This window comes from Coregonus clupeaformis, unplaced genomic scaffold, assembly GCF_020615455.1.
Source record: "Coregonus clupeaformis isolate EN_2021a unplaced genomic scaffold, ASM2061545v1 scaf0547, whole genome shotgun sequence".
NCBI classification, from domain to species: domain Eukaryota; kingdom Metazoa; phylum Chordata; class Actinopteri; order Salmoniformes; family Salmonidae; genus Coregonus; species Coregonus clupeaformis.
In genome coordinates, this window is record NW_025534002.1 from 15,259 (window position 1) to 29,369 (window position 14,111).

At 42.7% G+C, this 14,111-nt stretch overlaps 1 protein-coding gene across 2 annotated transcripts; it reads right to left on the reverse strand.

Annotated features, from left to right (window-relative positions):
- Positions 1-10,886, reverse strand: LOC121582968 (transmembrane 6 superfamily member 1). 2 transcript variants are annotated; one of them, XM_045215897.1, is made up of 11 exons: positions 10,799-10,886; positions 10,373-10,507; positions 10,038-10,141; positions 8,663-8,760; positions 8,303-8,406; positions 6,921-7,003; positions 4,975-5,093; positions 4,295-4,399; positions 3,831-3,923; positions 2,772-2,891; positions 1-930 (listed from the first exon to the last, which is right to left on the reverse strand). In XM_045215897.1, exons 2-11 carry the CDS (start codon positions 10,489-10,491, stop codon positions 736-738), a joined length of 1,140 nt encoding a protein of 379 aa, XP_045071832.1. In that variant the 5' UTR covers positions 10,492-10,507; positions 10,799-10,886; the 3' UTR covers positions 1-735. The 2 variants fall into 2 exon arrangements, with proteins under 2 accessions (XP_045071832.1, XP_041755094.1); XM_041899160.2 differs by lacking the exon at positions 10,799-10,886 and having other exon boundaries at positions 10,373-10,644.
- Between the last annotated feature and the right edge of the window lie 3,225 nt (positions 10,887-14,111).

The following is a 14,111-nucleotide window of genomic DNA, read 5'->3' on the forward strand; positions in this document are numbered from 1 at the left end:
TTTCAGGTTTTTAACAATTGAAAAAATTTATTGTACACAAATATTGCATCACAAAACTAGTACTTACATTATCTTTCTAAACACCTTTAAACATCACACAATCTATGTTGATTCACCATATAGCATTTTATGACACCAAACCTCTTGTCTTATTTAAACGTAAACGTTGTAGTGCTTGACAGAACCAGAGAATACAATAAGTAATTTAGCTGAAAACACACATTTAGAACAGGGCTGTATTCATAAAATGTCCCAGACTAGGAGTGCTGCAGATCTAGGATCAGGTCCCCCCCTGTCCGTATATTGTTATTCATTGCAATCTAAAAGGCTAAACTGATCCTAAATCAGCACTCCTACTCTGATGTGACGTCAGTCCCATAAAGACTAGTCACTGACAAACAGAAATGAAGAGTAAAGGTATCAAGTTTTCTTTCTATGTAAAGGAATGTTGTACCACTGGGCAGGAGATGCTTGGATGCTGTTTTTAAGTCTCATTGCTGTTGTGTTGCGGCCAGTAGAGTACAGCAGTGAGACTACAGTAGAGTACAATAGAGAGTACAGTAGTGAGTATAGAATGGACTACACTTGGAGTTGGCCAGTGCAGAACATGAAACAGTGGCCACCAGGTTATGCTAGGCAGAGAGATACTTTTGGACTGGTTTCTGTGTAGTCAGGGCCTGAGTCCGTCAGCCAGTCAGCCAGCCAGCCAGACAGACAGCCAGTCAGCCAGTTCCTTCAGTCAGTCTTCTTGTCATTGGGTTGGTCTCTGAGGAAGAAGGCAGGGCTGGTGACACAGCGGTAGCAGAGGGCTTGAGGTACGATGGCATACAGGGCGTTGACTAATAGGAAGACAATCTGGCTGTCAGCTGGTACTCTGTAGGAGAACGGCGTCCGCGTGTGGAAAGATGCACCGATGTGGGAGAACTGGGCCTGAGGAGGAGGAGAGAAGACAGAGAGAGTATAAGAACAAGAAGTGGAGGAGAAAGAATGGGGGAGATAAGGGGAGAAGATGAGGAGGAGAAAGAATGGGGGAGATAAGGGGAGAAGAAAGAGGGAGAAGATGAGGAGGAGAAAGAATGGGGGAGATAAGGGGAGAAGAAAGAGGGAGAAGATGAGGAGGAGAAAGAATGAAAAAAAATGAAGGATGTGTTTTGACAATCTCAACATGACAGATGGACGATACACTAGAATAGCTGTATTTCTTGGTACGCATCTTCTATATACTGTACAAGCATACCATACATCTGCTATGAACCCTGTACCATAGCATAGACCTACACTCTCCTGAGCTGTTTACTATCAGATTCTGTCACCATCATGAGTGGAATATCTCTCCACTATCAATCTCTGTACCGGGCCTATTTCCCTGTAGCCTACTCCTGTCATTCCTAGCATGGAGTGGCATTGAAACAAGACGTATCAGTCTGTCTGTCTGTCTGCTTGTCTGTGTCTGTCTGCCTGCCTGTTTGCCTGTCAGCCTGCTTGTCTGTCTGTCTGCCTGTCTGTACACTCTCTACCTCTATATTTAGCCTGGCTAGGCAGCTGGCTTGTATACAATACCAATGTGCCTGCTGTGTCTAAAGATGGCCCCGGCTTTTGTCTCTCTTGGGACTGACAACACAGGGCAGCCTACTGGCTTCACAACAAAGCAATGGCAGCCGCTCACTGTTTTGTTTGCTTCTTCCAACCACACACGTGATCTGTAAATAAGCTTTTAGTGGTACACATACATACATTTTGACCGATCAATCAACCAAAATGTATTGTACCCAAAGGGAAATAGGTCTGCAAGCAAGGTAAACCCACCTGAAAAAGAACGTGTCAGTCCAACGTCTATCTGTATGTCACTAAAAACTGATTCAACTCATCAAGACCTGGTGTGATGATTTGTTGATCAGTTGAATCAGGTGTGTTGTTTAGGACAAGGCTGGAACAAAAGCCTGCATACTGTGGGTCAGTTGCTTTAGCAAATATCACCGGTCCTTAAAGATGCATCAAAATACTGGCCATATACAGAGCGCTCCCTGAGCCCTTGTTAGAGAGAGTACCTTAGAAACCCAGGTATATATAGCACTAATCAGACTGTGTGTGAGTGTGTGTGTGTGTGTGTGTGTGTGTGTGTGTGTGTGTGTGCTGTGTGTGTGTGTCTGTGTGTGTCTGTGTGTGTCTGTGCGTGTGTGCGCACACTGGCCTTTGCAGTACTACAGCTTGTCCACAGGAATTCAGATGACTTAACCATGTGCAGAGCCACAGTCATTCACAGGCTTTATCTAGGACCACACTGGTATTTGTATAGGTGAAGTTTCCCCTAGGTATAGATCTAGGATCCGCTCCCCCAACCCTAACCTTGACCTATAGTGGGGAAAATGCACAACTGACCCAAGATCAGCATGTAGGATGGGACATTTCACCCTACTTATTTTTATTGCACACTGCTTTCTGTGCCAGAGAGAGAGAAACACTCATGCTCTGGCTATTGGCTAATATTCAATAGCTGCAATAGTTACCATAGGACATGGGTTCAAATAGTATTTGTATCACCTGTAAAACTTAAACTGAGCTTCATTGAGCTTCCCTGACAATGAAACCAATGCCATAGTCCCAAAAGTGCAAATCCCACCCATCTAGCACTCCAAGCAGGCTCAATCAAACTCTGAAAGCAATTTTAAAATAAAACAAATACTGTTTTAACCCAGGTCTACTTCCCCACCATAGAACTAGAATAAAAATAGTAATTTAATTCCAGTTATATTTCTATGCTCCCCACTCACCTGTGCTATTGCCCCAGAGTGGACCAGAGTGAGGTCAGGCATCCACTCACACCCAGGCACGAGCAGCCCGTAGAGAGCAATGATGTAGTACGGACCGGAGTAAAGCATGTTCACTATCATCTAGGACACAGCAGAGACATAGTAGGTTGCTTTTACACATGCAGCACAATTCTGATCTGTTTTCCACTAATTGGTCTTTTTTTCTCCCCAATTTCGTGGTATCCAATTGGTAGTTACAGTCTTGTCCCATCGCTGCAACTCCCGTACGGACACGGGAGAGGTGAAGGTCGAGAGTCGTGCGTCCTCCGAAACACAACCCAACCGAGCCGCACTGCTTCTTGACACAGTGCCTGCTTAACCCGGAAGCCAGCCGCACCAATGTGTCGGACGAAACACTGTACACCTGGCGACCGAGTCAGCGTGCACTGCGCTCGGCCCGCCACAGGTGTCGCTAGTGCGCGATGGGACAAGAACATCCCTGCCGGCCAAACCCTCACTTACCCTGGATGACGCTGTTGATCCACCCACTGATGTTACACCCATTGCTATTGATCCACCCACTAACATTACACCCATCGCTGTTGATCCACCCACTTCTTTTGCAACGCCCACTTTCAGACACACACGTATTTAGTTACCCATACTTGTAATTAGTTGGACACTCTTAAAGGGATGGTTCATCCCTAAACCCTCAAACCTGTTGAGACATTTCCATTCCCTATTACTAAGTGATCTAAAGTCAAGCTGTCTATATTCTATGTGCTAGTCTATCTGCTGTTTAGAGAAATCAGCAGGCCTCGATCCCATATGAATGTAAAGGTTGGCACCGTCTCATCAGATCTAACGATAAGACGGTGCCACTCTTTTCCATTCATTTAGGATTAAGACCTAGGGTGACATTTTCCTCTTGCTAAGACACCTGTGCTGTGAGCTAACGCACCATAAGTGAAATTAAATTGTAACTTTTCTTTAACAATTTCCGTGAGGAAGAACTTAAGTTTAACAAGACATTTAGTATTAAACAGCGGGCCACACGCACCACACACAATGCAATCTTACCTGTATTTTAGGATAAGATGAGGGGTCCTTTAGGTAAGGCTCATATTGCTGGGTGTACTCCTGACACCACTCTGTCGGGCAGTCCAGGGCCACCTAGGACACACTGTTCAATGAGTTTTACATCAGGCCCAGTTATAAACAGCTAAATGGGCCTCACACCTTTCTTCAGCAATGAGTATAACTATAATGATGAGGTCCTTTTGTAACAGAAGCTTTTATTCAGCTCAGAGTGACATATTCAGTATTAGGTGGCCCTGGTGTGTTGACATTGGTGTTGCCAGCACCATGCTCTAACATTTTCATCCATCATCCTTCTCAGATTCTTTTTACCTTTATTTAACCAGGGAAAGACCCTTGAGGTTGGAAACCTCTTTTGCGAGGGGGACCTGGCAGCCGCCACTGTAACCCATAGATCCATTAGAAGTACAACTGGCTGGTATCTGTAGTTTGGCAACGGTTCTTACCAGGCCTCTGAAGACACAGAAAAATGTAGCGGGGACAAGGTAGATGACAAACAGAAAGTCTAGGGGCCTCTCTACCAGCGTAGTCCTCTGGGCCTCATGGATACTCTGACATACAAAAAACAAACAAAACAACACTAACAACATCAGCGATGTCTCTCTGTTTTAATGGATAGTGATATTGCTCAAGTCAAGATTTGTCGCTCGATGTATGCACACCAAAAAAGCTTTGCAGGATTGAGTGAACAAAATAAAATAAAAAATTGCTTCAGATTGAAATGCTTCAGATTGACATGAAAACATTTTGTCAAAAAATGCTTGGCCTCTGCAAGAGGAGCCAATTCCCATTGAATTGTCTAATAATATCTGGGAACATCTATTTTTACTGTGTTATCTTTAACCAAAATCCCCAGTGGTCAATCATGGTGGATGTATCATTGCTCAAACAAGTAGGCCTTTTACTGATAAATGGAGAGTGACTATGTAACACATGTTGCTCTGGGTTATGGCATGTTGACCCTTGACCCCTGACCCCTGAGTAAATTGGCCTTTCACCATTGGCGGAGCCTGACAATAACTATGTCACTTGCTGCATTGCATTACAGCATCCGGTTACAATGCAATACAGTTGCCTTGGGTTAGGCTACTGTATGACCTTTGACCCTGAAGGATTGGGCTCTTACCATTGGCCGAGCCTGTCTGGTGGAGGACTGGCTGAAGACGCGGAAGCAGGCCCACACCGACACCACGACGTAGAGCATGTGGACCAGGAACAGGGGGCTCAGCTGGGTACCATACTTCCCTGGTGGAGAGAGATCAAAAAGTATGTGTGAAAATGTAATGTTCCTCTCTGAGGTCAGACAATACATGTTCTGTCTGTCTTTCTGTCCGTCTGTCCAGCCGTAAATCTCACTAGATCCGTGCTGAGACTGATTTGCATTGTGTTCAGGGATAGAGCATACAGTGAGGGAAAAAAGTATTTGATCCCCTGCTGATTTTGTACGTTTGCCCACTGACAAAGAAATGATCAGTCTATAATTTTAATGGTAGGTTTATTTGAACAGTGAGAGACAGAATAACAACAACAAAATCCAGAAAAACGCATGTCAAAAATGTTATAAATTGATTTGCATTTTAATGAGGGAAATAAGTATTTGACCCCCTCTCAATCAGAAAGATTTCTGGCTCCCAGGTGTCTTTTATACAGGTAACGAGCTGAGATTAGGAGCACACTCTTAAAGGGAGTGCTTCTAATCTCAGTTTGTTACCTGTATAAAAGACACCTGTCCACAGAAGCAATCAATCAATCAGATTCCAAACTCTCCACCATGGCCAAGACCAAAGAGCTCTCCAAGGATGTCAGGGACAAGATTGTAGACCTACACAAGGCTGGAATGGGCTACAAGACCATCGCCAAGCAGCTTGGTGAGAAGGTGACAACAGTTGGTGCGATTCGCAATATGGAAGAAACACAAAAGAACTGTCAATCTCCCTTGGCCTGGGGCTCCATGCAAGATCTCACCTCGTGGAGTTGCAATGATCATGAGAACAGTGAGGAATCAGCCCAGAACTACACGGGAGGATCTTGTCAATGATCTCAAGGCAGCTGGGACCATAGTGACCACGAAAACAATTGCTAACACACTACGCCGTCAAGGACTGAAATCCTGCAGCGCCCGCAAGGTCCCCCTGCTCAAGAAAGCACATATACAGGGCCGTCTGAAGTTTGCCAATGAACATCTGAATGATTCAGAGGAGAACTGGGTGAAAGTGTTGTGGTCAGATGAGACCAAAATGGAGCTCTTTCGCATCAACTCAACTCGCCGTGTTTGGAGGAGGAGGAATGCTGCCTATGACCCCAAGAACACCATCCCCACCGTCAAACATGGAGGTGGAAACATTATGCTTTGGGGGTGTTTTTCTGCTAAGGGGACAGGACAACTTCACCGCATCAAAGGGACGATGGACGGGGCCATGTACCGTCAAATCTTGGGTGAGAACCTCCTTCCCTCAGCCAGGGCATTGAAAATGGGTCGTGGATGGGTATTCCAGCATGATAATGACCCAAAACACACGGCCAAGGCAACAAAGGAGTGGCTCAAGAAGAAGCACATTAAGGTCCTGGAGTGGCCTAGCCAATCTCCAGACCTTAATCCCATAGAAAATCTGTGGAGGGAACTGAAGGTTCGAGTTGCCAAACGTCAGGCTCGAAACCTTAATGACTTGGAGAAGATCTGCAAAGAGGAGTGGGACAAAATCCCTCCTGAGATGTGTGCAAACCTGGTAGCCAACTACAAGAAACGTCTGACCTCTGTGATTGCCAAAAAGGGTTTTGCCACCAAGTACTAAGTCATGTTTTGCAGAGGGGTCAAATACTTATTTCCCTCATTAAAATGCAAATCAATTTATAACATTTTTGACATGCGTTTTTCTGGATTTTCTTGTTGTTATTCTGTCTCTCACTGTTCAAATAAACCTAGCATTAAAATTATAGACTGATCATGTCTTTGTCAGTGGGCAAATGTACAAAATCAGCAGGGGATCAAATACTTTTTTCCCTCACTGTATCAGCCATGCATGTTCAATCAAGTAATGGTCTAATTTTATCCATTAGTTTGAGTGTACCCACCCACAACATTCCCAGGAATGTAGACAATGATGCGCATGAGAATTGACCCCACCCAGTACAGGCCGATGGCTCTGTAGCTCGCCCTGCAAAGACAGGCAACACACACATCACAACACACACAACACGCACATCACACAACACACACATCACACAACACACAACACACAACACATACATCACGCATCGTAACTGTGGCTCCTTGTTGTAGCCCATAACTAAGACCTCTATGGGCTCTGGTCAAAATTAGTGCACTACAGTATATAACTTTCTCACTCATCATTATTCACCATTCACTCAGGATGATCCATAATCAGGGTAGCATCCACATTAATGTAGAAACATATTATATTCTTATTTACAATAAAAGTGACTCCAAAATGACACAATACATTATTTACCATTAATTTCTATTGGGCACAAAATAATCTGAAACACAACCAAAACAAACAGCAAATGCATCCAACAAATTTGTAGAGTCACAAGCTTGATGTAATCATTGCATGCTATGAATATGGGACCAAATAAGTGAATTTGTCCCAATACTTTTGGTCCCCTAAAATCGGTGGACTATGTACAAAAGGTACTGTAATTTCTAAACAGTTCACCCAATATGGATGAAAATACCCTCAAATTAAAGCTGGCAGTCTGCACTTTAACCTCATAGTCTTGTATCATTTCAAATCCAAATTGCTGGAGTACAGAGCCAAAACAACAACAAATGAGTCACTGTTCCAATACATTTGGAGCTCACTGTATATAAATAATACGGCACCCCAAGTCATCATGTCTGATACTGACAGGAGTCATGTCTGTTAATGTGTGAGCATGAGCTAAAGGCTGAGACACCCTCATAATAAGGAGTTATTAAGGAGCTATTACCCCCAGTTCAGTACAGTTGAGTGGTATTTGCTATCAATGTAAATGTATGATTGTTTCAGCTTCCTTACCTTTAAAGCTTTTTTATAAACTGGGTGGTTCGAGCCTTGAATGCTGATTGGCTAACAGCTGTGGTATATCAGACTGTATACCACGGGTATGACACACATTTATTTTTACTGCTCTAATTACGTTGAAAACCAGTTTATAATAGCAATAAGGCACCTCGGGGGTTTGTGGTATATGGCCAATATACCACGGCTAAGGGCTGTAACCAGGTACTCCGCATTGCATCGTCCCTAAGAACAGCTGTTAGCCGTGGTATATTGGCCATATACCACACACCCTCAGGCTTAAATAGACTCCATTAAACTTACTTATATAGTCTTAACAGATTCCATTGAACTTACTTATACGGTCTTAAAAGACTCACTTAAATGTTATTTTTCTAAACCTCTTTGGATGTGTCTCCTAAAACGGCTATAAAGTCAATGTAAAGCACATACCCCCAGGTTATAGCTGCAACCATGAGCAGGTACATGAGATAGTGGACACATCCATCCCAATAGGAGATCATGTGTCCATGGGCCGTGTTAATGTAGGGGTCTGCCTGTAATGAACATTATAAAGATGTATTATTACAACACTGTTAAAGTCCGTTTTCATTGGGTTCTTCATTGCATGGGTCAGTTTTCAGTTTTCAGTTTTCAATTCTGTATTCAATGGCACGGACTGTAGGCAGTGTGTGTGTGTGTGCATGCGTCCGTGTGTGTGTCCATCCGTGTGTGTGTGTCCATGCGTGCGTCCGTTCGTCCATGTGGGTCCTTCCGTCGGTCCGTGTGTGTGCCGTAGGGATGTTTACTTGCATTTTTTAGATAGAAGGTGATGAAACCATCGATGATACTGTCCTGCTCCAGACCAATGATCAGGTTTACCACACTCAGGAACGCATACACTGCAAACACTGGCAGAACAAGAGAACACTGAATAATACATTTCCATTTTACTTTTACTTATTTTAGTTATTCTAGTCATTTAGCAGACACTCTTACAATCAGTTCCTTCAATTAACAACCACATAACGAAATCATAGCAAGTAAAACCAAATAGAAAAGACAAGTCCAATGGCGAAGGTAGAGCCCAGTGTGGCTCAGTTGGTAGAGCATAGCGCTTGCAACGCCAGGTCCAGGATCCTGGGGGTTTTCGATGCCGGCTGGGGTCACACATATGAAAATGTATGCACACACTACTGTAAGTTGCTTTGGATATATATGGATAAATATAGTTCTGTATATATACACTACCGTTCAAAAGTTTGGGGTCACTTAGAAATGTCCTTGTTTTCTAAATAAAAGCAACTTTTTTGTCCATTAAAATAACATCAAATTGATCAGAAATACAGTGTAGACATTGTTAATGTTGTAAATGGCTATTGTAGCTGGAAACAGTTGATTTTTTATGGAATATCTACATAGGCGTACAGAGGCCCATTATCAGCAACCATCAGTCCTGGGTTCCAATGGCACGTTGTGTTTGCTAATCCAAGTTTATCATTTTAAAAGGCTTATCGATCATTAGAAAACCCTTTTGCAATTATGTTAGCACAGTTCAAAACTGTTGTGCTGATTAAAGAAGCAATAAAACTGGCCTTCTTGAGACTAGTTGAGTATCTGGAGCATCAGCAATTGTGGGTTCGATTACATGCTCAAAATTGCCAGAAACAAATTACTTTCTTCTGAAACTCATCAGTCTATTCTTGTTCTGAGAAATGAAGGCTATTCCATGCGAGAAATTGCCAAGAAACTGAAGATCTCGTACAACGCTGTGTACTACTCCCTTCACAGAACAGCGCAAACTGGCTCTAACCAGAATAGAAAGAGGTGTGGGAGGCCGCAGTGCACAACTGAGCAAGAGGACAAATACATTAGAGTGTCTAGTTTGAGAAACAGGCGCCTCACAGGTCCTCAACTGGCAGCTTCATTAAATAGTACCCGCAAAACACCAGTCTCAACGTCAACAGTGAAGAGGCGACTCCGGGATGCTGACCTTCTAGGCAGAGTTGCAAAGAAAAAGCCATATCTCAGACTGCCCATCTTCATCTTTTCTTTTTATTGGCCAGTCTGAGATATGGATTTTTCTTTGCAACTCTGCCTAGAAGGTCAGCATCCCGGAGTCGCCTCTTCACTGTTGAAGTTGAGACTGGTGTTTTGCGGGTACTAGGAAAACAGTGTAAACTCTTACCATAGAATAGAGGGTCTTTGGGTGCCCCCTTCTTGAATAAAAATAGTGCAGATATAGCCAAGATAAGAACAGTTGTAGATCCAGCGAAAAAGATTGTCTCAATGCTAGAAATAAAAAATCCTCAATTAATTAGGCCTAAACAGAAATAACCTACGCAGAATACAATCAACTAGGATACATATGACTAATGCCTTTAAACTAGATTGCATTGAAGACTGCATACAAAACTACTAGGCTATAGCATCATCCACTATCAAGCATTATAAGGTTTATTAACGGCTACAATCAAACACAAAACACATGAAAACAATATTATCTACAATATCCATACTCACCAGTTAGTGTAGATCAGAGAGTTGAACAAAATTGAAATGGGTATTGATGTCAAGGACAAGATAAAAACTCCTGTCCCAGCAGACGCGTTCATTGCTCTATTTACACTGTCGACGCGCATAAATCATTCATAGTTTCTGAAAATAAAACACAACATTATATCTGTTAAAAATATTCGAACATGTTGCTCCACTCAGACCGTGTGATATAGTAAAATGTTCAGAGAACTAGGAAAACAAGGTGAAGTCTTCGCGTTCAGACACGCGCATGCTGCATGCAGTGTACTACTTTTCTGCCAGCATTCTGGGCAAATCTCAATCGTCTTCCTCCTCGCCATCCCCTGTATTTGAACTGATCTGTAAAGGCAGGATAGGTGAAATTGACAATGCAGAAGTCGGGTAACCTAGGCTTAGGCTATCTGCTTTTACCTGTCCAAGTGTCACAGGTCAGTGTGGATGAAGGGAAGGAAGCAACGAGAGGAAGCGACTGTACAGCATTGAGATATATCCTTTCCTATGGCGCTAAGGTTATGGCTGTCTGTTCTGACTGATGTCGTCGACGCGTGGTACCACAAGTGGAGTTCACATCCCTGAACATGACACGCGATTAAACGTGGTTTTAAACAGGATCGAGGTCCTTGCTATTAACACCATAGCACAAAAATAGGAAAGACAATACTTGGTGTATTTAATCACCCTATTAATATGTAGGCCCATTTTTTAAGCACTGTGAATTAACTAAGTAGTAGACTATAGCCTATGACTGATTGGAACATCTGCAAAGATCAGTGGTTCCCAACAAGGGGTACTAGGACCCCTAGGGGGTACTTAGTCTATCCACAGGGTGTACATGAGAATACTCATGGACCATAGATCTACTGCTAAAATGCACATGAGGGGGTACTTCAGGGGTACTCCTGGCAGAGCAACATTATGTTGGTGGTACAGTAACCGAAAAAGATTGGGAACCACTGAGCAAAGTGATGATGAACGATATGACCATCTTGAATTTAGGCTATTTAAATGTCATAGGCCTACTCTATGTAGTACAATATACATCCACCAGACAACATATTAGTAGTCTGCGCTCCAGCAGGTATGTCTCACTGGTCATCCCCAAAGCCAACACCTCCTTTGGCCGCCATTCCTTCCAGTTCTCTGCTGCCAATGACTGGAACGAACTGCAAAAATCTCTGAAGCTGGAGAATCTTATCTCCCTCACTAACTTTAAGCATCAGTTGTCAGAGCACCTTACTGATCACTGCACCTGTACACAGCCCATCTGAAATTAGCCCACCCAACTACCTCATCCCCATATTGTTATTTATTTTGCTCATTTGCACCCCAGTATCTCTATTTGCACATCATCTCTTGCACATCTATCATTCCAGTGTTAATACTAATTATAACTATTTTGCACTATGGCCTATTTATTGCCTTACCTCCATAACTTGCTACATTTGCACACACTGTATATATATTTTCTGTTGTATTTTTGACTTTATGTTTTGTTTTACCCCATATATAACTCTGTGTTGTTGTTTTTATCGCACTGCTTTGCTTTATCTTGGCCATGTCGCAGTTGTAAATGAGAATTTGTTCTCAACTGGCTTACCTGGTTAAATAAAGGTTAAATAAAAATAAATAAATAAATATTTCCATGGCCTACAATTATAAATTTTTTCAAAGACAAGCGGGACCTCAAGAGTTAACCAACTCTGCAAACGGGTTTGGTATCTCATATATTTATATTTCAACAGGGAAGTAAGGTATGTTGGAAGCTTGTGGAGCAGAGCTTTGTAAACAAGAAGGGAGTAATGAAGTGATCTACGGGATTTTAGTGAGGTCCAGCCAACCTTCTGATAAAGGATGGAGTGTTGAGTATTAAAACTGTAATAAAGCGAAGGGCGCTATGGTAAACAGCATCCAAAGGTTTAAGATTAAGAGCAGTGGCTGCAATCTGGTAAATGGTGTCACCATAGTCAAGAACTGGCAGGAAAGTTGACTGTACAATCTGCTTCCTGCTGTTCATGGAGAGGCAAAATCTATTTTTTTTTAAAAGAGCCCTACTTTAAATCTTAGCTTTTTAACTAGCTCATCAGTATGTTTTTAAACGTTAGATCTTTATCAAGCCAAAGCCCAGATATTAATAGACAGGAAAGGAACCTGCTCAAAAAGAGAGCCATCCAATGAGTGAATATGTAGCACATCTGAGACATTTTTCAGTGAATTAGAGAACAACGTATATTTCATTTTGCCTGCATTAAGTACAAGTTTTGAATCAACAAGGGCTTTCTGTAATGCAACTAAATCAGATTGCAGCTCTAACATAGCTTGGTCAACAGTCGGTGGAATGGCATACATAACCATATCGTCTGCATACAGATTGATATTACAGGATTTAATACATATACCAATATTATTTATATAAACAGTCAAAAGAACAGGTCCCAATACTGACCCCTGCTGTTGAAGAAACTAGACTTGACACCATCACAAAGCACACATTGTGTCCTGTCTGTCAGATCACTCTTAAACCATTTGAAAGATTTATTGTCCAGGCTATTTCAGACCGTTTTTGAATGAGTAGGGAATTCTAAAAATTCTAAAAAATTAATAACGGAAAAGTGGTGCGTGCATATGTATTCACCCCCTTTGCTATGAAGCCCCTAAATAAGATCTGGTGCAACCAATTACCTTCAGATGTCACATAATTAGTTAAATAAAGTCCACCTGTGTGCAATCTAAGTGTCACATGATCTCAGTATATATACACCTGTTCTGAAAGGCCCCAGAGTCTGCAACACCACTAAGCAAGGGGCACCACCAAGCAAGCGGCACGATGAAGACCAAGGAGCTCTCCAAACAGGTCAGGGACAAAGTTGTGGAGAAGTACCGATCAAGGCAAGGAGGGCATTAGTCAGAGAGGCAACAAAGAGACCAAAGACAACCCTGAAGGAGCTGCAAAGCTCCACAGCGGAGATTGGAGTATCTGTCCATCGGACCACTTTAAGCCATACACTCCCAGAGCTGGGCTTTACGGAAGAGTGGCCAGAAAAAAAGCCATTGCTTAAAGAAAAAAATAAGCAAACATGTTTGGTATTTGCCAAAAGGCATGTGGGAGACTCCCCAAACATTTGGAAGAAGGTACTCTGGTCAGATGAGACTAAAATTGAGCTTTTTGGTCATCAAGGAAAATGTCTGGCGCAAACCCAACACCTTTCATAATCCCAAGAACACCATCCCCACAGTGAAGCATGGCGGTGGCAGCATCATGCTGTGGGGATGTTTTTCATCGGCAGGGACAGGGAAACTGGTCAGAATTGAAGGAATGATGGATGGCGCTAAATACAGGGAAATTCTTGAGGGAAACCTGTTTCAGTCTTCCAGAGATTTGAGACTGGGACGGAGGTTCACCTTCCAGCAGGACAATGACCCTAAGCATACCGCTAAAGCAACACTTGAGTGGTTTAAGGGTGTTACGAGAATTTCTATCCCAATGTTTCAAAAATGAACTTATTACTCAGTCTGTATCCCAGAGGTTGTAATCTCTAATAATCAGACCAAGCAGCCCAGCATACAATCATCAGGCTTTATTCATAAGAACGTTCTGAAACAAAATAGTCATACAATATTTTTATATGCACACGTCAGAGGAAAAATCCCACCCCGCCTTAGGCGGGCTGTAGTTTTCCACTAGAAAACTTATCTCCTGACCATCAGGTCACACACACACACACAC

What these genes read in the sequence shown, in the direction of transcription:
- LOC121582968 (XM_045215897.1), bottom strand. Translation starts at nt 10,491, where the DNA reads ATGCGCGTCGACAGTGTAAATAGAGCAATGAACGCGTCTGCTGGGACA. An exon ending in GTTGCAGCTATAACCTGGGG is followed by an intron (nt 7,004 to 8,302) that starts GTATGTGCTTTA and finishes CTGTCTTTGCAG; the next exon opens with GGCGAGCTACAGAGCCATCG. An exon ending in CATTCCTGGGAATGTTGTGG is followed by an intron (nt 5,094 to 6,920) that starts GTGGGTACACTC and finishes TCTCTCCACCAG; the next exon opens with GGAAGTATGGTACCCAGCTG.